Source organism: Oryctolagus cuniculus, chromosome 17 (assembly GCF_051225735.1).
Source record: "Oryctolagus cuniculus isolate XC-2025 breed Fujian yellow rabbit chromosome 17, ASM5122573v1, whole genome shotgun sequence".
Taxonomy (NCBI): domain Eukaryota; kingdom Metazoa; phylum Chordata; class Mammalia; order Lagomorpha; family Leporidae; genus Oryctolagus; species Oryctolagus cuniculus.
This window is the reverse complement of record NC_142883.1, coordinates 10,489,759-10,517,739: the sequence shown is the minus strand read 5'-3', so window position 1 is coordinate 10,517,739 and position 27,981 is coordinate 10,489,759. Positions and strand designations below refer to the sequence as shown.

General features: G+C 35.2%; 1 protein-coding gene across 6 annotated transcripts in view; it reads right to left on the bottom strand.

Annotated features, from left to right (window-relative positions):
• Positions 1–23,296, bottom strand: part of ABCA6 (ATP binding cassette subfamily A member 6) — a 76,723-nt gene extending 53,427 nt beyond the window's left edge. For 3 of the 6 annotated variants that reach the window (XM_051825892.3, XM_089316723.1, XM_051825891.3), the window contains exons 1-11: positions 23,014–23,296; positions 22,483–22,619; positions 21,892–21,992; positions 19,599–19,803; positions 18,457–18,618; positions 16,048–16,151; positions 15,033–15,259; positions 11,117–11,258; positions 9,877–10,062; positions 2,417–2,564; positions 1,211–1,379 (exon numbers count right to left, since the gene is read on the bottom strand). In XM_051825892.3, coding sequence (XP_051681852.2) covers positions 1,211–1,379; positions 2,417–2,564; positions 9,877–10,062; positions 11,117–11,258; positions 15,033–15,259; positions 16,048–16,151; positions 18,457–18,618; positions 19,599–19,803; positions 21,892–21,987 — 1,439 coding nt within the window. In that variant the 5' untranslated portion in view covers positions 21,988–21,992; positions 22,483–22,619; positions 23,014–23,296. The remainder of the gene's footprint in view (positions 1–1,210; positions 1,380–2,416; positions 2,565–9,876; positions 10,063–11,116; positions 11,259–15,032; positions 15,260–16,047; positions 16,152–18,456; positions 18,619–19,598; positions 19,804–21,891; positions 21,993–22,482; positions 22,620–23,013) is intronic. The other 3 variants (XM_070060394.1, XM_051825893.2, XM_089316724.1) reach the window with 2 other exon arrangements.
• Positions 23,297–27,981: the final 4,685 nt, after the last annotated feature.

The window sequence follows — 27,981 nt, the reverse complement described above, 5'->3', positions numbered from 1 at the left end:
TTCTATGTAATGTATTTCCTAGAAGATTGGCTCTGACATATATAATTTGAATAATAATATCAAGAGGGGTGGATAAAACTGGACTTGAGTTTTGGAAGATTATCCTTCTCTTGGCCTTTTTTGTATGGAGTTGCTATATTCTAATGGGGTCTATTGGCATTTTAGAAGACTTAACAGAAATAAGGTAAGAACCAGATGGATGAATCTTAGGTATATGGATCACATCTATGCTCTTTGTCTTAGAGAGTAATACTTGCAGTTCACTTTCTAGCTATGACTCCCAATTTATTAATCTTTTGCTTCCTGATATTTTGGCTAATTTTTAAAACAGAGAACCTAGAACCAGAGTGTCTGGATTCCAATCCCAGCTCCCCATTTATAGTTGTATGACATTGGCTGGGAGATCTAATCTTCTAATACTTCACTTTTCTCTTTTGTAAAACATAAGAAATAAAATTATCTGTGTTTTTTTTTTTTGGTGAGAATTTAGTGCATGTCTGGTACATGTTAAGTACTATATGATCATCTGCTAAAAATAAATGGCTAATATTTAAATATCTGATTCTTGAACTTTGTTGCAAACTTTGCTGAAAACATCTTCAATGCTGTTTAAATCAATGGATACTTGGGTTCAGTCCTATACCTGCTGAGTTAAAAACAGTGGAATCAGGGTCTCAGAGGATAGATTTTTAAAGTACTCTTCATGATTCATTTACATACCAAATAGTATAATAACCTACAAAGTAGATGTTATTGCTGTTTCACAGAGGACACTGACACTTCAAGAAATTTGCTACTTTTTCTATGCTTACATATCAAACGAGATACAAGCATAGTATTAGGAGGTAAGAATTTCTTACTTTAAGTTTCTTACCTATTCCACCACACCAATTAAGCCAACCAGACTATGGAAGGAAGAGTTCAGAGAATGAAAAGAGCAAATACAAAAGAAAAGTGGGAGACAAGAGACAGAAGCATGGAAAAAGACAAATGGAGCATTACAAGGTAACGTTAAATAGGGGTAACCAAAGAGAATTTTCCTAGCAGCAATTAAGAGAAATTTATGATGACAGCACTGAAACAGTTTAAAGTGTTGTTAATAAAAGTGAATTTCTTCTCAATCAGTTTGCCTCAGCCTTACCCTGTTGCTATTGGTTAATAATACTTCAGCCTTGCACACATACTCTAATGTAACTGTAAGTGTGATTACCTGATGGCTTCCTTCCCTTGGAATTCAGGAGCTACTGACTCAAAACAATCATTGGACAGATGCTCAGGATCTATTTCTTTCTCAATGATCTTATTATCAGTCCTTTGGTGTTGGAAACGAGATAAAAAATTCAGGAAAAATAATGGAGAGTAATGGCGCTCCTTTCCATCTAATCAAGAAGAAACAGGGTATCACAACAGTAATATTAATGCAAGGAGCAAAAAAAAAAAAAAAACTTGCTTATAAGGTCTTGAACTTTTAAACATAAAATCTTTTGTTTCTAACCTCCTATCAATGAGAAGAAAACTCAGAAATATACAAAGGAAACTGAAAAGAAATAATACATTGTAAAAGCTAAAAAATGTAATAGAACTTTCAATAAAGTATAACTCTAGGTTTGAGTGAAATATGATCTAAAAGATAATGAAAGGAATTAAATTAAATATGTGGGAGAAAACAGACTTAAAATGGCACATAAAATAATTGCAGATATGTTTGTGAGCCTAAATACTTTTATCACAGAAGTAAAATCTGTATAGTCACCAGCAAGTACATAAGTTTAAAATATATGGAGAAATTATATTTGTTCAGGATTAAAAAAAGGCCGGCATTTTAATTTTTTGATATTTTAAAAATTAGTGTGTTATTAGAAGGCCTTCAGGTAAAAAGCAGAATTAACAGAGACATAGGAATACATAAAAGCATTTATATAGAAATATATATCCTAAACTACAATCAAAATAGAAAAATACATGAGGTAAGAGGGTTAATAAGATTGTACAAGAGAAAAAAGCATCCTTACACATGAAGGAATGCTGGGCTAATGTGTAATTTTCTTTTTTGCAAGATAAAGAAAAGCTAACTAGGTAATTAATATACTCTGTCAATGCAAACAATATGTGGAAAATGTTGAGAATAATATGTAATATATGTTATACAATATATCAATGTATAATATAATGCTGGACAAATATTTACTAGAAAGCACTTTCACAGTTTAATGGCCAAACCATTGTAGAAACTAATTTATTTCAGCACGCTCTTATACAAATTCTCGGAGCATTAAAACTATGAAATAGAAATGAAGAATTTATTTAGCAAAAATAAAAATATTTACTACTTATTTCTTAAAATATATAACATTAAGAAAAAATGTTAAATGTAATCAACAAACTATTGAGGTAAAAAAAATCCAATATTACTTACAGGGTAAGATTTTGTCCAAGTATAATGCCAATACCAAGTAAATAAGACCATCAAAAGCCAACACAGAATAAGTTGCTATCATTTTATATGAGTCTCCTGAAGGATCAGGAAAAATTACACCATTCATGGTAAAATCTAGGTGGATAATCTAAGAATCAAACAAAAACAGTAATAAATGTTAAAAGTCCTTATTAGTTATTAGTATATTTCTAAAAGTTTGTGTAAAATAAATTACTGAATAAGTTTATTTGGGTGCAAAAAAATTCCAAAATCCATTTTTCATTCTGTGCTTTTGCCATGAACTGTATGCATGGGATTCAAAATTTTTTACACCAAAATAAACTAATTTTTAATCCATTTTACACGAACTTTTTGAGATATTACATATGAATGAGGACATAAAGTCATTAGTCAAAGCATTTCTACTTTCAGCATGATGAAATGGAAACTAGAAGAAAATAGGGGTTATAAAAAACTGCGTTGTAGGTGCCAGTGATGTCATGCAGCAGGTTAAACTGCTGTTTGTGAGGACTGCATCCCATGTCGGAGTGCTTGAGGTCCAGTCCCGCCTTTGCTTCTGATTAGCTTTCTATTAATATGCCTGTGAGGCAGAGGATTATGGCCCAGATACTTGCATTCCTGCCACTCATGTGGAAGACTTAGACAGATGGAGTGCTTGGTTCCTGGTTTCAGCCACCATTTAACACCAGTAGAGGGTTCAGCAACTCTTGCATGTGTGACCCAGAGATTTTACCAGAGGGAAAATTCTGCGATATGCACTGACTCTGCCTGGCTGGCAGGGTCAGCAATGGGCTAGGCATCCATTTAGGAATGTGAGGTGCCTCCATCCTCTCAACTTATCACAGGCTCTGGAGCTCAAACTGCCAAGGCAGAGCACCCACAGGAAGCTGGCTCAGGAAATTCTTCTGCTCTCTCCATGGACAGGGCAGCTTGCAAGGAAGAGAGGGAATCCTCTGCACCTCGTGACTGTGAGAGCCTTGCATGCTGTGGGAATACTAAACTGTACCATAGGGTGTGGAGTGTAGTTGGGCCTCCAGGCTGGTGTCAGAGGCTCACAGCTCCCTGAGTGCCTGGGATGGGTCATTGCACAGAGTTCTGTGTTCACACTGAGGATGGCACAGATTCTTTGTGTGGTTCATGTACCAGCGTGGGTCAGAGTTGTACCCACTGTGGGAAGTTGTACCCACCTTGGAAGAGAGGAGGTGAGGTTGTGATTATGCCAGCATCCATGATCATCCCCTCCCCCTTGCTGACAATAGAGGGGATCTACCACACTCCTCTTAAGTGTCACCCTGGATTCTTGCTCCACTCTTGAGCACTGACCAGAGCTCCTGGGCAAACCCAGGACATGCCTCTGCGTATTCCCTAAGGGAGCAGACACTCCACTAAGGAACAGAGGCATAGTTCAAAGATGAAACTCATCATTGAATAAAACCAAGTGTTTCACAAATGCCTAAAAATAAACACAGAAACACTAGAAACAAGAACAAGGAAGACAACATCACTCCCCAAAAGGAACACAACAACACTTCAATATTAGAGTGTGAAGAAAGAGAAATTGATAAAACGCCTGAAAAGATTTCAAAATAATGATTCTAGGATTACTCAGAATCAATGAGAAGTGAATTCATGAGTCAAATCCATGTATGACATGGATGAAAAATTCTCGCAAGAGATAGAGATTCTGACAAGAAATCAAACTGCAATATTAGATATAAAGAATTCAATATGGCAAATAAAAAATACAACGCAAAGCCTCAACAACAGACTTGGTGAAAGAATATCCGAATTAGAAGATAAATCTTTGGAAATATCTCAGTCAGACTACTAAAAAGAAGAAATTAGAAAAATTAACAACAGTGTTTGAGACTTATGAGATACTATCAAATGACCCAACATACAGGGCATAGGAGTTCCTGAAGGAGTGGAAAGAGAGAAGGCCTATTCAATTAAATAACTATAGAAAACTGTCCTAATTTGGAGAAAGAAAAGGACATTGGTATGGGAAGCACATAGAACTAATAGACATGACCAGAAAAGATCTTCACTATGACACACTGTAGTCAAACTTTCAACAGTTAAACATAAGAAAAGATTCTAAAATGCACATGAGATACTAAGTTACCTTCAGAGGATCTCCAATTAGACAGACAGCTGATTTCTCATTGAAAACCCTACAGGCTAAGAAAGGAGAGTCACAGTCCAAATCTTAAAAGAAAAAAAATTGTCAACCCAGAATAATGTACCCTGTAAAGCTCTCATTTAAGAATGATGGTGAAATAAAGACTTTCCATAACAAACAGAAATTGAAAGAATTTGTCACCACTCATCCAGCCTTACAAATGATGCTTAAGGATGTGCTGCACAGAAACACAGAAAAATAGTCATCATTATGAAAGAATGTGAAAGCAGAAAATCTCCCAGTACAATTGGAATCCAAAGCAAACAATAGGAATAAATATGGAAAAACCACAGGGCCAGGAGTCATTACTTATCAATAGTAAGCTAAAATGTAAATGGCCTAAATTCTCCAGTGAAAATATACATACTGGATGAATGGATTAAAAAAATAAGACTCATCTATTTGCTGTGTACAAGAAACACACCTCATCAATAAAAATATACACAAACTAAAAGGATGGAAAAAGATATTCCATGCTAATGGAAAGAAAAATGAGAGATATAGCCATCCTACTATCAGTCAAAACAACCTTAACACAAAAAAAATTAAAAGAGACACAGAAGAGCATTATGTAATGATTAAGGGATCAATTCAACAGGAAGATGTGACTATAATAAATTTACATGCACCTAATACCAGGGTATCTGGCTGTTTAACACAAATGTTAACAGATATAAAGAGAGACATAGGGCCGGCACCGCGGCTCAATTGGCTAATCCTCTGCCTGCGGCACTGGCACACTGGGTTCTAGTCCCAGTCAGGGAGCCGGATCCTGTCCCGGTCACTCCTCTTCCTGTCCAGCTCTCTGCTGTGGCCCAGGAGTGCAGTGGAGGATGGCCCAAGTGCTTGGGCCCTGCACCCACATGGGAGAACAGGAGAAGCACCTGGCTCCTGGCTTATGATCAGCGTGGTGTGCCGGTTGCAGCACACTGGCTGTGGCGGCCATTGGGGGGTGAACCAATGGAAAAGGAAGACCTTTCTGTCTGTCTCTCTCTCTCACTGTCCACTCTGCCTGTCCAAAAAAAAAAAAAAAAAATGAGAGAGAGACATAGACTGGTAATGAAGGATATCAACATCTGACTTTCACCAATGGACAAGTAAACTGAAGAAAATCAACAAAGAAACAACAGGTCTAATGTACACAATGGACCTACCTGATATCTACTAAACATTTCACCCAACAGTTTAAGAACAGACATTCTCTTCAATAGTTTACAGAACTTTTTCTAGGATAGACCATATGCTAGGTCATAAAGAAAGTCTCAGCAAATTAAAAAAAAATTGAAATCATGCCATTTATCTTTACTGAACACAATGAAATGAAGCTGGAAATTAACAATCTAATTATCTCTAAAAAATATGCAAATGCATGGAGACTGAACAACACACTACTGAATGAATGCTGGATCATAGAAGAGATCAAAAGGGAAACAAAAAATTACTGGAAATCAATAAAGATGACAACAGAACACATTGAAACTTATGGGATAGAGTAAAAGCAGCATTAAAAAGGAAGTGCCTACATCAAAAATTGGAAAGGCATCAAAAAAATGAATGATCAATGTATTTCAAGGATATAGAAAAATAAGAACAAATCAAAGGCAAAATTATTAAGAGGAAAGAAACAATTAAATTAGAGAAGAAATAAACAAAATTGAAACAAAAAAACACAAAAGATTAGTGAAATGAAGAGCTGCATTTTTGAAAAAAATAAACAAAATTGATATACCATTGACTCAACTAACCAAAGAGAGAGAGAGAGAGAGAAAGAGAGGGACACAAATCAGTAAAATAAGAGCTGAAAAGGGAGATATAACAATGGGAAACACAGAAATAAAAAGAATCATAGGGAATTACACGAAGAGCTATATGCTGACAATTTAGAAAAATGGAAAGATTCCTGAACACATACAATCTACCAAATATGGGTCATGAATACATTGAAAGCCTAGACAGATGAATAACAGAGATTGGCTCAGTAATAATCTCCAAACAAAGGGAAACACAGAACCAGATGATTTCACTGCTGAATTCTGCTAGACATTTAAAGAAGGACTAATTCCAATTTTCTCAAACTATTCAAAACAATTAAAAGGGATGTAGTCCTCCCAATCTCCTCCTATGACCCAGAGTCATCTTCATTCCAAAACCAGAAAAATATATAACAAATAAAGGGAACTATAGAAAATTTCCCTATGGATATAGTTGCAAAAATGCTCAACAAAATACTAGCTAATCAAATCCATCACACATCTGAAAGATTCACTCAACTAAGTTGGATTTACCTATTTTATGGAAGGATAATTCAACAAACACAAATCAATAAATGTGATATATTACATTAAGAAACTGAAGAATAAATGTCGTGTGACTATCTCAACAGATGCAGAGAAAGCATTTGATAAAATACAACATTATTCATAACAAAATAATTAAGGAAATTGGGTATAGGAGCACAGTCTTCAACAGAGTCAAGGCAATAGATGACAAATGCACAGTTAGTATCATCTTGAGTGGGGAAAAGTCAGAAGCATTTCCACTAAGATCCAGAACTATACAAGGATGCCCACTTTCACCATTGCTATTCAATATAGTCCTGGAAGTTTTAACCAGAGACATTAGGCAAGAAAAAGAAATCAAAGGGATACAAATTGGAAAGGAGGAATCAAAGTATCCCTGTTTACAGAGGACATAATTCTAAATAGAGGGGAACCAAAGACTCCACTAAGAGATTATTAGAACTCATAAGAGAGCTCAGTAAAATAACAGTATATAAAATCAACACACAAAAATCAATAGCCTTTGGGTGGGAGTCACATTATGGGGGGGAAGCCATTGTAATCCATAAGCCGTACTTTGGAAATTTATATTCATTAAATAAAAGTTAAAAAAAATCAATAGCCTTTGTATATGCATAAAGTTCTATGAGTGAGAAAGAAATTCTAAGGTCAGTCCCACTCATAATAGCTACAAAAAAAAAAAAACCTTAAATACCTTGGAATAAATTTAACCAAGGAGCTGAAATATTTCTATGATGAAAATTACAAAACATTTTAAGAAAGAAATAGAAGACAAAAAAAAATGGGAAAATATTCCATGTTCATGGATTGAAAGACTTAATATCATCAAAACGTCCATACTACTAAAAGCAATTTATAAATTCAATGCAATCCCAATCAAAATACCAATGAAATTCTTTTCATATCTAGAAAAAAATGATGGTAAAATTCATATGGACACACAAGACCCAAATAACAAAAGTAATCTTATACAACAAAAACAAAGCTGGAGGCATCATGATACCTGATTTCAAGACATACTACAAGTCAGCTGTAATCAAAAAGGACTGTTACTAGCACAAAAATAGACATGTAGATCAATGGAACAGAAGAGAATCCCCATAAATCAATCTATGCATCTATAACTAATACAACTAACTTATCTTTGACAAAGGAGCTAACATAAATCCCTGAGAAAGGACAGGCTCTTTAACAAGTGGTTCTGGGAAAATTGGATCTCCACATGCAGAAGCATGAAACAAGATTCCTACCTCACATCATATACAAAAATCAACTCAACATGGATTAAGGATCTAAATTTATGACCTGATAACATCAAACTACTAGAGAAGAACATTTGGGAAACTCTGCAAGACATCAGCCTAGGCAAAGATTTCTTGGAAGAGATGCCAAAAGCACAGGCAATCAAGAAATCAAAGCAAAAATAGAAAAATGGAATTACATCAAGCTAAAAAAACTTCTGCACTGCAAAGGAAGCATCAACACAGTGTAGAGGCAATTGACAGATTGAAAGAAAATATTTGCAATCTATGCAACTGATAAAGAATTAAAATCCAGAATCTATAAAGAGCTCAAGAAACTCAACAACAAAACAAACACTCCAGTTAAGAAACGGGCAAAGGACTTGAACAGGAATTTTTCAAGAGAGGAAATTCATGGCCAACATTCACCTGAAAAAATGCTTGGGATCACTGGCCATTAGAGAAATGCAAATAAAAGCCACAGTGATCTTTCACCACATCTTAGAATGACTATCATATGTAAACCAACAAAAAAATAAATGTTGGTGAGGATGTGGGAAAAAAGGTTTCCCAATCTACTGCTGGTGGGAATGCCAACTAGTACCACCATTGTGGAAGACAGTTTGGTAATTTCTTGGAAAGATGAAAGTAGATCTACCATATGACCCAGCCATCCCACTCTGATGAATTTGCCCAAATGAAATGAAATCAGAATATGAAAGGGTGATCTGTACCCCCATGTTTATTGTAGCTCAATTCACAATAGCTAAGATACGGAATCAAACCAGATGTCCATCATCTGATGACTGGATAAAGAAAATGTGGTGTACATACATACATATATATATATATATATATATGCTATGGAATATTACTCTGTCATAAAAAAGAAAGAAATCCTGTCTTTTGCAACAATATAGATTCAATGGGAAACCATTGTATTTAGTGAAATAAGCCAGTGCCCAAAAGACAAATACAGTATGTACTCCCTGATCTATGGTAACAGAGTACAAAGAATGTAACGTATAATTGTTTGCATTGCAATCTACATAAAATTATTCCTGTGTATAAAATGTTGAGAGGAAGTGGCTGAAAGTCTAAATGAACTTAATTAATTATCTTGCAACCACACAGGAAATATTTAAATGTTATATTTTCATTGGTTCTATTACATTAAAAGAAATTATGAATAATTGACACAAAAAAACCTGTATATGGGTGAAATGGTCATTTTTTCCCATTCAGTTATTGTTTATAGCCATTGTCTATATTCCAATTAAATAGGGTCTTCTGCTTTTTTATTGTTAAAGTTCTCAGTGAGGTATTCAGCCTTTTTACTGCAATGTAATTTGAAATATAGCTTGAAAACTAAAAATAAGAAAGAAAGAAAGAAAGAAAGAAAGAAAGAAAGAAAGAAAGAAAGAAAGAAAGAAAGAAAGAAAGAAAGAAAGAAAGAAAGAAAGAAAGAAAGAAAGAAGGAAAGGAAGGAAGGAAGGAAGGAAGGAAGGAAGGAAGGAAGGAAGGAAGGAAAGAAGGAGGGAGGGAAGAAGGGAATATCATTATGTTCTTAGACCTGCATCTACAAATAATATTGAACCTGTTAAATGTTAATTAAAATTAAAATGAAATACAAAGAAATGGTATTGGTTATAAATGGTAATGAAATTCCAAGTTCTCTTGAGTGTTGAATAATGAACCAATTAATTGTACTCTTACCTGAGACATTCCAGCAGTAAAGGCAAAGGGGCTACAAATACTTAAAATCCACTCCAGAGATGAAGGAAGTTGTTTATAATATACAGTGAATCCCACACATCCCCAAAATAAGGTAAGGAGAAACCCAATCAAATTGGTGAGGGCAGCTTTCTTTAACAACACACTCAGTAGGAATGCTAAGGCCACCTGAAAGAGAGAGGATGTTTTTCTGTCACACATATTAGTTTGCTGAGAATCATTGGCAGTACAATAAAATGCAGGTTTTTATATTACAGCATAAATCTACATACTTATCAGTGAGAAAATAATGAAAATATTATTCATTTTTAAAGAGTATCCTTTGCCCTTCTCAAATGCTATGCTTTGGTTCCAGAGGAATAGGTAAGGAAAAATCTGGGAGAAGAGGAGAAGACAGGGTATAAATACAGACTTGAAACACTGAATTAACCTACACTAATGTCCTAAGAAAGAACATCTACATACCCTCTGCAGAAAACATCCCATAATATGGATGAAATTAGAGGCCATTGTTCAGAGAGGGAAAGGAGTGGGAAGTTAGGGCAAGGTAGAGTATTAGAAGAGATATTGTGATCAGCGATCATCTGATAAAGACCCTTAGAAGAAAAAATGATAGGTCTACCCCTCAAGATTATCATTAATAATCATCTAAAAAATTCTTTGACAGTTTTAGAGCCAAAATCGTTTTCTTAAAGGTTTATTTATGTATTTGAAAGGCAGATATACAGAGAGAGAAGGGGTGGCGGAGAGAATCTTCCACCCACTGGTTCACTCCACAAATGGCTAAAATGCACAATGGCTAAGACCAGGCCAGGTCAAATCCAGGAGCTTCCTCTAGGTTGCCCACTTGGGTGCAGGAGCCCAAGTATTTGAGTGATCTTCTGTTGCTTTTCCAGATACATTAGCAGGGAGCTGGATCATAAGTGGAGCAGCTGGGACTTGAATCAGTGCCCATAGGGGATGCCAGGATTGCAGGCAGAGGTTTAACCTTCTATGCCACAGCTCCAGCCCCTATTTTTTCTTTTGATACATCATTCCATTAACTCAGAGCATTATGCCAAAGAGAGGTCCATCATTTTCTCATATTCATAGAGGTTTTCTCAAGTAAACACATACACTGCACTTAAAAGAAGTGAGTGCAGTGATATGCTGGGTTATTAATATCTCCTATATATAGTTATGGCCTAAAGCAAAGAAAGTGGCAATAAACATATAAACTTACCAAAGATACTCCATATAAGAAAAACAGTGTAAATATGACCATGAAACCAGTCATAACTACAATTTGGTTGGATGTTATGATAACTGTAATGAATATGGAACTAATAAAGATGAAACCAGCATACATCAAACCCCAGGAGAGCCTAAATAAAGACAAAAGTTAATTAACTTTACTATGAAATATTTAAAACATAAAACCACTAAATAACAATATTACTTTGTACCTATCACATAGATTAATAACTTAGTATGAATAAAATGGCAGAAACTCATTGTATATCCCTTTCCTGATCACAATTGTCCTTTCTCCACCTAATGTACTATTTATAATTCTCAGATATTTTGATTGCCTTAACCATATGTGAACACAGTAGATGACACTAATACTGGTACAGGCACCAACTAACAAGATAAAATGCAACAAATTCAGTGACTATGAACAACAGCTTGGCTGTGCTGGAATCTGCAGGGTCCCATTTCAGATCTGTATGCATGTTTTGTATAAGCAGTTTGAACTTTGTAAAAATAGTATTGTACTGTATGTATTCTTCTGCAACTCTCTTTTATTAATCAACATTAACAATGTTAATATTAGTGTTAATGTTGATACACTGTTGTATATTTCACTGCATGAATGTATCCCAGTGTTCTCCAGCCTACAGACATTTATTTAGGTTATTTCCAATTGTTTTCTATTACAATGTTGCCAAGAAAATTACTGTGCTTGTCCTTTTTTTAGGGTAAGGGAAGTACATAAGAAATATACCACAGGTGAAGACTCTGAATGAAAGAAAATAAGCATTTGTATCTTCATCTTTATTAGATATTACCAAAGTGTCCTTAATTGAAGAATTGGAAGGAAATTTAATGGCTGCTGATCAATCCAGTAATTCTACAAGAATCAGGAAAGATGATAATTTGACCCTTCTTAACAATCTCAGCAGGCAGCACTTCTAATTTCCTTAGTAGTAGAAAATTGAAATTTCATAATACTAAGTCCATTGCATTCTTCCTGTTTATGTTTATCATTTTTTACCTAAACTGATGTTCTTACTATATTGCCTTAGATATGCTAGTACTCCCATATTCATGAAGTAGTTATTAAAAAAGAATATTCAGTACTAGCTGTAATATGCCAAAAAGTACTTCAGTCCACATTTTTCATTTCACAAATAAAACTACATTCCATTTATCAGTTAATGAGTTTATCCAAGGTCATAAAATTATCAGTAACAAAGCACAGATGAAGTTGCATGTTTTTCTCTGTCAAGGGTTCTTTTCTCTATTTAGAACTGCTCTATTATATAATAATTCCATGGATGAAGAATATAGCCAAAGTATTAAAACCAGGACCTTGTGTCAATATAATCCAGTAGAATACGTTAATGTTGCTTTTTGCTTATTTAACTTCTTTGTAAATTTCATGTCATTGCAATGAGTCTGCCTGTCTTAGATACATCAGCTTTCATTATGCGGAATGCACTCTCTGAATACAGAAGGGAACTACTTTAAATCAGAGCACAGGAGAATTATGAATGAAATAAATCAAGATGTTAGAAAAAAGGAGCAGTTGCAGGGTCGGAGTTGGGGAGTAAATGTTAATAAAGTTCAAAAACCCACTTGTTTTTTTCTTTTTGCTTGCTGAAAACAAGGCAAGTCAGACATCATACTCTTGAATACCATTAACATTAACATAACATCATAATGTTCAATATTGTAAACATTGCAGGATGGCCATGTGGCACACTGGTTAAATTGCTCCTTGGGACATCTGCATCCCATATCAGAGTGCCTGGGATTAAGATATGCCTCCAATGGTAATCTTGCTAAAGTACACACACTTGGCTAACAATGGGTCAAGTACGTGGGTCCTTGTCACTATATAGGAAGTCCAGATTGAGTTCTAGGCTCCTGGTGCACCCTGGCTGTTGAGGGTGTTTGGAGAGTGAACCATTGGAGGATATGTCTATCTCTTTCTCCACTTTTCCTTTTCAGATAAAATGAAAATTAAAAACAGACTACATTTCATATTACATGGATTTTAAAAAGTCAGAAAATTTATTTCCATCTGACAGCTGGAACTTACTAAAAATGCTTCAGAATCTTTGTCTTAGTTTTACAGATTTAGTTATGAATTCATTCTGTTATGTTTCAGGATACATGCATACTAAAAATTACTTACTTAGAGAATGAATCCACACAGAGATGTTCAATACCTTTTAAATTTATTTAATTTTATTAGCGAGACTGAGACAGAATGAACTCCCATTTGCTAGTTCATTCCCCCAAATGATTGCCACAGCCGGCTGGAGCTGGACTAGGCTGGAACTGGACTAGGCTGGAACCTGGAGCCAGGAACTAAATCATGTCTCACACATGGGTGGCAGGGACCCAAACTGAAGCCATCATTCTGCATGAGCATGAAGCTGGAATGTGAAGATTGAGCTGGAACTCCAACACAAGCACTCCAGAACAGGATGTAGGTGCCCCAGGTGGTGTCTTCGTTGCTAGGCCTAATGCCTATCCCACCTTTTTCATTTTAGTATAGCATTGACTCATGTCTTCCAATGCCCAGTTGACTATAGACATATTGTCCCAAAGGGTAAGTCCTGACCAAAAGCAGTCCCATTTTACAGGGTCTCCTCCCCTCCCTCCTAACAGTCTCCATGAGTTTCCATAAGTACATTGTTTTGTATTTTCCAAAGTTCTTGTGCAAAAGAAAAAAAATCTCTTCCTCTTTTTAAGATATATTTCCTTTTTTCTATTTCACAGTTAATATAATATACTCTCTAGAAAAGCAAGTTTATTAGACCATAATTTTAGTTAAGAGAACATGTGGCTTGCAAAAAATTTTCCAGTAAATAATTGCTTGTTCAGTTCAGGTAGTTCTATATCCATATAGGGTATTTTTTGATAAATAGGGAATATATATAGAAGTAGCTCCTATGATTTGACATACAAAAAAGTTATGTTTCTTTTGGGGTAAGAGAAATAGATTATTTTTCCTTTCTTCCTTCCTTTTCTTAGGCAGTATGGTTTTTGTCACTGAAAGTATTGCAAAAATTTTCTGCTTTGACCTCTGAGTTTACAGTTTGTATGAGTTGCATTCCTATCTACCAATATCACTCACTTATTATTGGCTGTCTTTGCGCTTCTCATTTATTTGTTTTACAGATTTACATATGTGTACATAAGAGAATATTTGTGTGAATATACAAATTATCATGGAATGGTATAAGATATATATATCAAGATAAAAAGCAATTGCTACTATTAGGTCAGCCTATATGCTATGTCTATTGAGCACATTACATAGACTATCACATTTAACTCCAACATACAGTATTTAGTTACTCCAAAAAGATATCTATGTTTACCAAAACCCTGAACACTTGTATACATCCATTATAAGATTATACAGAGAGTCCTCAAAATGTTCATAGAAATATGTATTATGAAAGAACAGTGGATATCATTTTTGTATGCTAAAATAAACTTATCTTTTAATTGTATTTTCCCATGAACTTTCAAAGTACCTTCATACTCTCTTCAACATGAAGAGTCTTGGAGAAATCTACAGGAGAGCTTTAATCAGGGCATCTAGGTTGGAAGTCCAGCTTTGACATTCAGCTTCTATCTGACATTTGGCAAGACCTTATTCTCTTTGACTTTCATTTTTCTTTTTTGTTTACAAATTGGAGAGTTGTTCCATCAAAGGTTTAACTTAAGACATTCTTAGCACATAAAAAATGCTCAGCAAATTATAATCATATCATATTCTTCATGGCAAAATTTAAGAAAGACTAAATCAAAAAGTCAAAAGAAGTAACCAGTATATCAAGTCTGAAACCATAGCATTTTTCACTGCTATTTCTTTTCCTGTTTATTGGTTTGCATTACTTGAATTATTCACTCACCAGAATGCTGAATCTTGTAGACCCATCATTTTCATCAAATCTTTATACTTTTTTCTCTCTTTTGTAACATTGACCGATACAAAATACATAAATGGGGAGAAATAAAGCAAGGTGAAAAAAATAAACAACTCATTTTGAAGAATATCTTTAGAAATGAAAGGTAATGTCTTCATATTTGTAGCGGTAACTGACATCAATTCCTCCATCACAGACTGGTTTGTTGTGATCTGAAGAAGGGTTAAAGCAAACATAATCACTATTTACAAGATGGAAACTGGTGAAATCTGAACAAGTGCTATGGATTGCATTAATTTCGGTTTCCTGGTTTTAATATAATACTGTAGTTATTTAAGATATTAGCAACAGGGAACACTGAGTCCATGGTAAATAAAACTCCCTGTACATTGTTTTTATAGCTTCTGGTGATTCTATTATCCATTCAAATTAAAAATTTAAAAAGAAAAAAGAATGCTTTCTTTCTTCAAATATTTGTTTCATTATAAAAACATAAAGCCTGACTATTTATCATTGGTATGACTTGACATGTAACCTCCAAAATTCAGGTTGAAACACAATCCCCATAGTGCTGATATTAGAGGTAGGGGCCTTTTGGAGAGTGATCAAGTCATGAGGGCCTTTCTGTAATGTATTAGTCCTTCTAAAATGGCTAGAGGGAACTAGCTGAGATCCTTTTTGCTGTTCCACTCTTCCACCAGGAGAAGACAAGGCATTAGTCCCCCTTTCACGCTTGTATCCAGCTACAAGTGAAGACAATTAGATAGTGACATCTGTGAGGAACAGGCCTTCATCAGACTTTCAACTTGCAGAGACCATGAAGTTGCACTTCCCAGCCTCCAGAAATGAGAACTAGGTTTCTACTCTTTGTAAATTACCCAGTCTCAGGCATTTTGCGACAGCAGCAAAAATGGACTAAGACAATCATCTTTTATCAAAATCTTGATGTTTGTGGATTTCATTTACATTAGTTATTAGAACATTTTCATTATATACTTACTTCTATAATAGCAGCATTCAGGGTGGTTTGCAAAGTTACGAATCCTCTAGTCCAGTATTTGGTCAACGAACATGTATTCTCCAAATATCCATTAAAGCAATGAGCTGTGAGCACAAAGAAGGGCAAAATCACAAACCAGGATGAGAGTGGTTGGAAAATAAGAATAAGAATCCAAGAGAAAAAAATCTAGAGGCGATTATACCAGTCATAACTTTTAATCATGTAGAAATAAGAAGCAAATAGGGGCTGGCACTGCAGGACAGTGGGTAAAGCTGCTGCCAGCAATAGTGGTATCCCTTATGGGTGCCAATTCAAGTCCCAACTGTTTCACTTCCAACCCAGCTCCGTAGTGAAAGGTGGCTCAAGTGTTGGAGTTCCTGTTTCCTGGCTTTAGCCTGGCTCAGTCCTGGCTATTACAGTCATATAGGGAGTGAACCAGTGGATGGAAGATATTTTCCTCCCTCCCTCCCTCTCTCCCTCTCTGTAACTCTGACATCTGGGAAGATGATGGCTCAAGTACCTAAGTGCCTACCACCAACACAGGGAGCCAAATGGAGTCCTGGGCTCCTGGATTCAGTCTAGCCCAGCTATGGCTGTTGTGGGTATTTAGGGAGTGACACAATGGGTAAAATATCTCCCTATGTCTCTGTCTCTTTCTAAAAATGCAGTTTTATCCATGCAGACCACAGCATGCATAGAAAGTCTCAGAAAATAAAAAGATGAAAGTAAAATCTTTGCTCCAACCACATTGGACTCCATTATCTGTCTCAAAATTCCAACATCCAAGCTCTAGAACATTATGGGCTCAAGTGCTCCTCCTCTAGTAGATATATGGTTCACTCCCTCTCTTTCTCCTGATCTCTCAAATATAACTTCATTGCAGATGGCTAACCAGGCCACCATAAATACAATATCCAAAATAACTCTTGCAGTTCCAATTTCCAATCATGCTTTATTTTACTTTGTTAACTATATTATTTTTCCCCATCCCCTGTCCCTGACTGAAATGACTCCTACAGGCAGCCTCTATGTTTTTTCACTTCAACTCCCACGACCAAACACAGTGTAAAACACATAGAAGGAATCCAGTGAATTAATAAAAATAAAAAACAATTCTACTAGTCACATTAATTCTGCTTACCTAAGTGGCATCCAAAACATTTTTCTCTCTCTCTCTTTTGGCCGCCTCCGCTATGGTCTAAGCCACCATTTTCTCATTAGGAGATTGCATTTTATTTTCCCTGATCCTTCTACAATAAATTATCTGGGGTATACCAGGAAGGTCACCTTAAATTTGGAAAGCTAATCACATCTTTTCCCTGATCAAATTACCTCAATGGCCTTTCATTGCTCTAGGTTTGCCAGATGTTGCAGGATCTATCCTCAAGTAACTCCAGGTTCATTCTCTCATCGTGTTCTTAGTTCTCTTGTACTGTTCTGCTTCCCAGTCTATTAACTAATGCCCTTTCTCATCTCGGGCCCTTCAGTTACATTTTTTTAAATACAACACTTCTATCGTCTTACACCTGCTATTCCTTGTGGTCTTTTAAAAAAAACTATGTATTTACTTGAAAGGTAGAGAAACAGAGAGAGGGAGGGAGAGAAAGAGAGAAGGAGAGTGGGAGAGGGAGACGGAGAGAGAGATCAATCGTCCATCCATCAGTTCACTTCCCAAATGGCCACAAGGGCCAGGTCTGAGCCAGGCCAAAGTCAGGAGCTAGAAAGTCCACCCCTGTCTCTCACATGGGTGGCAGGGGCCGAAGTACTTGGGCCAACTTCTGCTGCCTTCCCAGGCACATTGGCAGGAAGCTGGATCAAAATCTGAATAGTTTGGACTCAAAACAGTACTCTGATATAGGATGCCAGCATCACAAGTGGTGGTTTAACACCCTTTGCCATATTATTCCCCCTTCATTTGGTCTTAAATATCACCACCCCAAGTAGGACTTTCCTAATCCCAGTTTATTAGAATCCTTTGGTCTAAGCACCTTTCCTTGCACTTGTCTCCCATCCAAACACTAAACAGGCCCAACCCTGCTTAACTTCTGAGTTCAGATGAGATGCTTTCAGGATAGTACGGCCGGAGGCTGTACTTGTTACAAACTATTCAATGTCTCTCTTTCCTGATGAACTGGAATCTCACAAGAGGCTGTATCTATCAGCCCTGATCACTTCTTCACCTTAAAAACATACATCTTTGAACTCAACGGATATGTGATGGATTACTCTACAATTTTTTGAGAGTCCTCCTCTAATGGAAAGATATGCTTGACCTCAGAACAAATTCATCAACAAAAATGCTATCCCTTATTTTCTCATGTGCCATTGAAAGCATCTCTATTGTTCATCTTTACCTGTTCCTTACGTTGAAAACATAAAAATGCTATAATCATCTATATGGAAAGTCACCTGAAAAAATTTCTTGTTTCAATAATGGAATTTGATAGACATCAATAAATTTTAACTTGTAAGAGAAAGCATCATTAAAGATGATTCCCACAGCAAACGGTATGTTATGTTCAAGCACTTCATCCACATGTTTTTCATTTGGTGCCTCAATGACTTTTACTCCTATGAATTAAAGGTAAAAATGGACATCAAAATGAGTGTTACCAAAAACAAAATGTGATATCCAACTGTGTTATTACATATTTTTATTAGACTTAAGCTGGAATGATTTTCCATGTAAATCAAAGTTGAACTAAAAGACATGATGGGAAATTTTAGTTCATGTTTTATATTTAGAATCAAGAGATATGCATGAGAATTAAGTTTTTCCTATTAGTAATGGCAAGTGTAAAGGAAAGTTTTAGATACATCAAAACATTATAGTAGGATAAGTATGCATAAGACAATTGGGGTACAAAGAATAGAACTGTGGTTATTATATAGTTGGGAACTTCAGAATCCAAGATTTGATAAAGCAATTTACATAAACTTTGTGCAAGAATCAAGATAAAAATCAACCCTATTTCTTATAGTCAGAAATTTCACTTATTGGAATTTGATTATCAAAGAGTAAATAGCCAGAATGTACCCAACTCATCCTGAATGAAATACACAACTTAATCTTTCTTACATAATGACCTCACTTAGAGTGAAGAACATTAAAGAGGTTTAAAAATCATGTATATACAGAACAGGATGATCTTCTGATTATCCACCCTTATTTTTCATAATTATAAAATTACTGTTTAATAATAATAAACATAATTTCTGAGCTATAAATCCTAATTATTATATTTCTAATTAAAACATGCACTTACCAATATATATAGTCGTGCTATACACTATTCTGCAAATCTGAAATTACAAATCTCTTGTGCAGTTATGTTCCCTTAGAAACATGGTCCTCACTAAGCTAGAACTCTATTAAGCTAAATAGATTTAAAAGACTAGCTATATGATAGAATAATACTATCCAAGTTTTCTGTTATCTTGGTACTTTATTTGATCACATAATATATTATTATAACCTGAAGTTAACCTGTATACATCTATCCAAAATATATAATTAAGTTAAATAATTCTTTTGCTGTTCATATACCTACCTTTCAAGGAGGGAGACAATGCTGTTTTATTCATTATCTGTTGGGTTATACTAGAGATTGGTGTATACACAACCATTAGAGAAGAGCTATTAAATTTATCAACTCTTCCTAGATCCTTAGGAGGCATTTCAGGAACATGAACATTAAATTTCAAATATGAAAATATACCCATATACAGTCCTAGAAGCATTGGGATTCCCCATTCCTATAACACATTAAAAAAAAAAAGAATGAATTTAGATTATGTTCCCTTAAAGAGTCAACATCAAAGAATGTTAAAGATTTTTTATAGCCGCTTACACCATTATCCAATGCTAGAACTAAATATTTGCATTAAATCTTGAACTATCTCAGAATCCAGCATCCAAAGTATTACAGTATATAGCACATAGTATATTTCAGATAGTGAAATAGCAGTACTTTTGTCAATTTTTATATCTTTGTATTGGAGGCTAAAGAAAAAAAAAAGTGACTGAATGGTAGAATCTGTCCAGTGGTTCACCACTATCAATACATTGCAGGAAGTAGTAGGCACAACAGCCTACTATATTCCCAGCCACCCAAAATCAGTGGACTCAAATGTTTGAGTTTTGGCCAAGTTGATGTGGGCAGAAGTGATATTCACCACTTCCAGGCCTAGATCATGGACACCTGCACAAGCTCCTGTGTTCTCTCTGTCTGTGGCCCTCTTTGTCAACTTCTGACAGGATGCCGAGGACCCAGCCAAGGTCTCCTAGCCTAGGAAAATGGCAGTCCCTAGATTAAGGAGCCTGGGTCCAAGAATGACCATATGGAGAAGATTTCCCCACCTACCCAAACCACTTCACTTCCACCATTGACCTTTATAATGTAAATACAATGAAAAATAAATTTTTGTGTGTCAAGCAACTGAAATTTGGGATACTTTCTTGTAGTTAGCCCAACTACCTAATGCAAAATGAAAATCAGTGGTGTTACTTGGTGATAAATCTTGAAAATCATTTTTGTATAGAAAACACATGGCCTTAAAAATAAATCCACAAAATAATTTCTCAATTTACACTAGGCCACATTATCACTATGTATTGGCTTTAAATGTATAATATGCAATAGTAGCTTTAACAATGGTTCTAATTTTTTAAATATTTATTAATATAAAGAGAAGTAGATAACCAGACTTTAATATAAAGAGAAGTTAACAATACTTCCCTCTCTGCCTCCTTCCCTCAATTCCCCCTCCTTCCTTCCTTTTTTGCCTTTCATTTTTGCAATAACATAATTTCAATTTACTTTATAATCACAAGATCAATGCACCACTAGCCATAATATTGAACAAGTAAAAAACTAGAAAGACTACTGTTCCACAGGGATATAGACAAGGGCTAAAAACAATAATCAAATCATAAGATGTCAGTTTCATTCTTATATACTTTTTAAAAAATTCTATATTAATTACCATATATCAGAGAAAACACATCATATTTTATGGATTGTCTTATTTCACTAAGCATAATGGTCTCCATTTGCATTCATTCTGTTGTAAAAGACAGGACTTCATTCTTTTTTATAGCTTACTCTGATTCTGTTGTGTGTGTGTGTGTGTATGGTTTTTTTTGTTTGTTTTTTATCCAGACATCCATTGATGGACATCTGGATTAAGGAAGACAGTATAGAGATTCCTCATAAAACAGTGGTTCTAATTTACCATACAGTTAAGTTTTCACTTAATCTCTATTTTTAAGATAATATGAGAAATAATTTTGGTCTTTACAATTCTATTTTATTCTTTGGGGACTGTTGTGAGTCTCTCAATTCTTTTTTTTTTAATACTTTTTTTATTTTTATTTTTTTATTTTTTGACAGGCAGAGTGGACAGTGAGAGAGAGAGACAGGGAGAAAGGTCTTCCTTTTTCTGTTGGTTCACCCCACAATGGCCACTGCGGCCTGCGCACCATGCTGATCCGAAGCCAGGAGCCAGGTGCTTCTCCTGGTCTCCCATATGGGTGCAGGGCCCAAGGACTTGGGCCATCCTCCACTGCACTCCCGGGCCACAGCAGAGAGCTGGATTGGAAGAGGAGCAACCAGGACAGAATCCGGCGCCTCGACCAGGACTAGAACCCGGTGTGCCGGCGCCACAGGAGGAGGATTAGCCTATTGAGCCGCGGCACCAGCCAATGAGTCTCTCAATTCTAAAATACAGCTACAAACTGGAAATCAAAAAATCAATTGTTCTAACTCAAATATAACATAAGAGAGACATTAGGCAATGAAAGAAGAGTCCTAACTTTGGAAAGAGGTAAACTTTCAGACATACCAATGAACTCTCTCTTCTCATCCTCCATTTGTTAAGAAAATTCTTTTGTAGAAGTGCTCGTGTTTGATGATACACACTTTTCTGTTTCATGATCATTTAGTCTGTTCATTAAATGAATGAGGAGAAAGTAAATAAACATGATGATACATATATCAAAAGAAGCATCATGGTATGTTTTTGAGTAAAATATCTACTAGATATAAAATATTATTGCAATAACTTATGACTGTAAAAGTTCACCTCAGATATATTCACTTTAAGTAACTTCGGGGCATGGGTGATAGTGGGGAAGTAGAGTGATTGCTATTATAATTTTATAATAACAGTATTACAATAGAAAAGCTATAACTAAGATTCAGAACACTTAAGATAACTTCACATTTTTGATCCTTCATATTAGAATTCAACAATATAAACAAAGTAATTAAATTATACATTTTCCTATTACTAGTCATTCTTGTTCTTTGCATTAAAATAGGACTCCAAAAGCCAGTCAAGTTAACATAAAAATCCTGATTACGTAAAATCATCTGAATAATAAATTATGTTCACTAGCTATACCCCAGTTGAATATTTTCTTGTAGTATTTACCTTCAGATTGAATTGAACAATTTTTATCAAAGGAGTTAAGCTGCAGGATACCTATCCAGACTCAAATTACTTGAAATTTGATTTTGAGACAATTTCTTTCAGTTTTCTGAATTCAGAAGTTTCTGTTCTCTGAATAACTTAGGAAACAAATTGCAAAATAAGTTTTTATTTAAAGAGTAAGAAAACAAAGACAAATCACATTGGAAAGTAATCTTGCCCAAATGTTTGCAATTTAACAAGCAAAAACCAGTTTTTCAGCTTTTATAATCTCAAGATAAATATTTTTTTCAAATTCATGCTTCCAAATATTCAGGTAGTTTTCCTTTAGTTAGTACAGGAGCTAATTTTACTCTTTTCCTGTATCCTATTGTTATCTCTACACAATAAAAGGTGGTTGAAAAAAACTAGAAAACGTTAGTTATTAAGTCTTCAACATAAAACAAGTATTTGGAAACATCTGAAAAATAGATTGATTTTAGCATTATCCACTCACAAATTTGGCACAGCACAAAAACATAGATCTTTACTTACTGTCAGGAAAATTAGAAATAGTACTCTGGAAACACAGTCAAATCACAGTTCTTTTTATCTAGTGCAACAACTAAAATTTAATTGCTGCGTCTTCCTTTATTCCTTAAATGGGTGCCTATTCCCAGCAGTTCTTACTCAGGCTGGTTTCTGAAAAGGGGTGTAGTCAGATCAAGCTGCACATGATGAACTTGTTTTGTTTTCTGTGTCTTTTTCCCTAAGCCAATTATTCTGCAGGGAAAAGACTATTTCGTGGTTGGTTGGGAGTAAAACAAACCCTATGTTTGTTCACTTGGCCTTTGACTCCAGGGATAAGGGGGAAATGGTAAACAAGAAAAATGGAACTAGTCTGGGAGACATAAGACCATCATGGAGAAAGGAAATAAAAAAGAGGAAAAGCAATTACTAATAAAAAAGCAAACTTTGCATGAGAAATCTTTATTTATTTATTTTTCCACTAAGGATGACTACACATAACTGCAAATTGCATATTCGACTAATTCAGTCTAAGTGGGAAGAATGTACTGGAACTGAGGTGGTTTTTTTCCCCCTAATAAAACTGAGCAATTCATATTCTGCCTTAAAGAAACTCCTAGAGTGGACAAATGAAGAATTATGAGGAAATTCCTTTCTCACCTCCTGTCCATAGTGTTTACTGTATTTTATCATAGATATCTATAAAATAAAAGTGAGTCAACTGCCAAGTAAGAAAAATTATATAAAAATATTCAGGTGAATTTTTGAGCATGAAGATTACAAAACAGTGGAAACATATTCAATTCTCATTGCATAGTCTTTCTCTCTCTAAAGAGTTGCAAACATTTTTTTGACCCACCACAGTAAATGGCAAAACAGGAAATCAAAGTCCATGAATTGGGAAATCTCAAATATTTGACATGGCTCCCAATCCACAGATGTTAATAATCATAAAGCTGAGAGAAGTTCTGGAGCAAAGAGGGATAATTTAAAAAGCCACCACAGTTAAACCTATGATCATGTGTCCTATTTCTATATGTGTATTTATATATATACATGTGTGTATACATAAACATTTTTCTCCTTGGTAGTTAATGTTATTTATGTCTGTGATATGTTGTATAAAATTATATCAAGCTATGCTATAAGTTGATCTCTTTTCACTAGACTGTTTTAATATTTACTTTTTTATTTTTGAGATAATATATTTTAATTTATATTAATCAAAGGCTTAATGCTCCACACATAAAGAGTTTAACAAATAAAAAATATAGTCAACAGTGAAATAATACTATATATCTTTTAGTTGAAAATTAGAAAAAACAAAGGTTAATAGAGATGTTCTAAAGGTTTCATATGATGGGGAAATGGTTGCACAAATTTTGTTTAAATTTTTACAAATAGCAGAACACAATTCAGAGTTTCTTTAAAATCACCTGAAATATAGTTAAGGTTTTTATTGTTACTATACTTGTTTTACATACCTTTATACTCTATTTTTGGAACAATTTTCACTCTTGCTTTCTTAGAATTGTATTAAAATGCATAGTTACAATGTCAGTAACTACTTAAATATATATACCAGTTTCATCCCTTACCATTGTTTTTCTTATGTATGTTTTGGTGTTCCTCTTTCTTTATCTCTTTATTCTGCTTTATTTTCATTTGGGGGAGGTCACTTTCTCATTAAAACATGAAGATTTTCCCCAGAAATGGTGATATGATGAAGTGCTCAATATCTAGCTAGGACACTGAAATAGTGGGTAAAGTATATTTCAGAATAGAAGTTCAGACACATGATGTTTATAAAGTTCATGGAAAATGGGTATTACGAAAAAATTTGCCTGGTTTTCAAAAAGTTTTGCACCAAAATAAATATCTTTTAATCTCATTTATCTATGAACTTTTGAAGCACCCTGGTATAAACAAATTTTTAAAAAGGAAAGGAAAAAGCAAAAAAGAAAGTAATTAATAATACAGGAAACAAAAGTTTTCTTAAACCATGAGTGGCATTTCAGACACGGCAGCAGTCCAAGGACATTTTGGCCTGAGAGTCAGGCCTCAGGTCTTTCAATGCCCCTGTAGCATGGTCCTGGTCCTTCAAATGTTCGGATTCTGGCACTCATATCTCTGCCCAACTCTGGTTCATTGTTAAAAATAGACTAGGAAAATTACCCAAGGTAAGAGTAAGGACATGAATTTGATACCCAATCTCTGTTTATATGTCTTCATAGAAAATGAAATCCCAAGTATGCATATAGCATGTGCTAGATGCAGAATATAAGACAGATTTTCTCTTTAGTTGTATCTAATCTGTAAAATTTATCCATTTAGATTTTAATTTCAACTCTTTGGATGTTTATACATTCAAATGATGATTTTCCTACTTTTGCATCCTGTTTTCCTAATTTACATTATTTCTTTAATACTTTAGATATTAGTTTCGATCATAGTTTCTGTTATGTTCTTACTTGGTCTACTGAATTTTTTGTGGGGGACTTTTGTGTATGAGTTTAGGAGTATGTTTTCAACTCTATTCTCTGTGACTTCAATTCTGGACCTATAACTGAAGAATTGTGTCTTCTTTGTGGGACTCCAGGATAGAAGTAGTTGTAAGAATAGAAAGAGAAGGGGGTGAAGGAGGAAGAGGAGGAGAAAGAGGAAAAGAGGAGGGGAAATACCAGCAGTAACAAATAAGATTTTGAGCTTTTACAATTTTTAGGCACTACTTTAGGTACTTTTCCTATATTGTTTAATTTAATCCCAATATTAACTTGATAGTTATCAACACTATTATTTCCTCATTGTTAGGGATGAAAGAACTGAAAAAAAGGCTGGCGCCACGGCTTAATAGGCTAATCCTCCGCCAGTGGCTCCAGCACACCAGGTTCTAGTCCCGGTCGGGGCGCCAGATTCTGTCCCAGTTGCCCCTCTTCCAGTCCAGCTCTCTGCTGTGGCCCGAGAGTGCAGTGGAGGATGGCCCAAGTGCTTGGGCCCTGCACCTGCATGGGAGACCAGGAAAAGCACCTGGCTCCTGGCTTCAGGTCAACGCGGTGCGCCAGCCTCAGTGCACTGGCCACAGCGGCCATTGTGGGGTGAACCAACAGAAAAAGGAAGACCTTTCTCCCTGTCTCTCTCTCTCACTGTCCACTCTGCCTGTCAAAAAAAAAAAAAAAAAAAAAAAAAACTGAAAAGAAAAGGGTTAAATAGATTTGCATAGTCACACAGCTGATTACATAGTAGAACCAGAACTGGAAGCCATGTTTGACTCTAGAGTGCATACATTAACCACCATAATACTATTCTGGTTACTATTCAGGGAAAACCCAGACCAAATAAAGAAATACTCAAAGAGAACATTAATGAGTATTTTCTTGGATTAGAACAATCTTCATGTGCAGAGTTATAAATGAACGAAAGTTCAATAACTGACTACTTTTTAGTGAGCTTTCAAAACACGAGAAAAACTGATAAGGGATGGAGAGGTAGAGACAGAGGGACAGAGAGAGAAGGTAGGGGAGAAAAAGTGAGATGAGAAAGAGAGAGGAAAGAAACAAATATTTTTTAAAATAATAAATGGGAAATATAAATTGCCAACTGAAGATCAACAGTTAGTGATTAGATGTCAGAAAACAATAAAACAGTGTCTTAAAAAGCTGAGAGAAAATGAACCATCAGATCAATTCCATGCCCAACTAAACATACATGAAATAAAAATATCTTCAGATAGAATGTACCATGTATATTGCTTGATTGAAAGAATAATAAAGGATATACATAACTAAAAATACAATAATAATATTTTTAAAAAGGAAATTAAAATTTGATAGGAGGAATGGAGTATCAAAAATTAGTTGAGGTGGAGGGAGTGGGCTTCTGGTGGGGCAATTAAGATGCTGCTTGGGCTGCCCACATCCCATTCTGGAGTACCAGGGTTCAAGATCCAGCTCTGCTTCCTCTTCTAGCTTCCTGCTAATGTGCAACCTGGGAAGGCACAGATGATGGCTCAAGTACTTGGGTCTCAGGCACCCTAGTGTGAAACTCAGATTGAGTTCTGGGCTCCTGGAATCACCCTGGCCCAGTATTGGTGGTTGTGGGCATTTAGGGAGTGAACAAACCAGTGGAATGAGAGACTATCTCTGTCTGTCCCTAACTGTCTGCCTTTCAAATAAAAAAATTAATAAATAATTTTTGGTAAATAAGTCATCAAACTAAATATTTATTGACTAAAAAATAATTCTGTGGGAGAACGTTCTATGAACCTAAACACTCTTCAGTCTCTACTAATAAATGATAGGGATTTCTGTGATTTTATGACATTGAATTGCTAGTTAAGAAAAATAAAGAGTTGAGATGGGAGGGAATAATGCTACAGGTTTTCATATGTATAAAATGCTACTGATTATATCAAACTTTTAAATAGAAATCCACCCCAGTTCACTTAAAAATCAATCCTTATCAGCTATAATATGACAGATAACTCAGGGGTGTAGTAGGGAGACATTTAACAGGGTATTATTCTTGGGTAGAGGAGAAGAGATGATGGTAAAATCGTACATGTGTGGAAGTTATATAGGAACTTTGATCATACATACATGGGTACAATGCTACCAGGCTGTTTGCTAAGGTTATGAAAACTTATGAAGAGAAACTCTTCCATTGTAATAATCAAATGGAAATCAAGGTCTTCTACCAAGTGTGAAAGAAAAAGAGATGTTAAAAGTCTAAGAGAAAAGTTACCAATTCAGTGGAAGAATGTATAGATTCAGGAGATATTGTGGAGTTGGCAAGCAGAACTAAGACTCCACTTGAAGGCAGTGATCATTCATTTAAAATGGGACTATTAGTTAAGACTTCCATATCCCATATCAGAGTACTTGGGTTAAATGCTCAGCTTCAGCCCTACTACAGCTTCCTGCTAATGCTAACTTGAGTTGGGATGCAGTGATAGCTCAGTTAATTGGATTTCTGCCAACCTTCTGGGAGACTGGGATT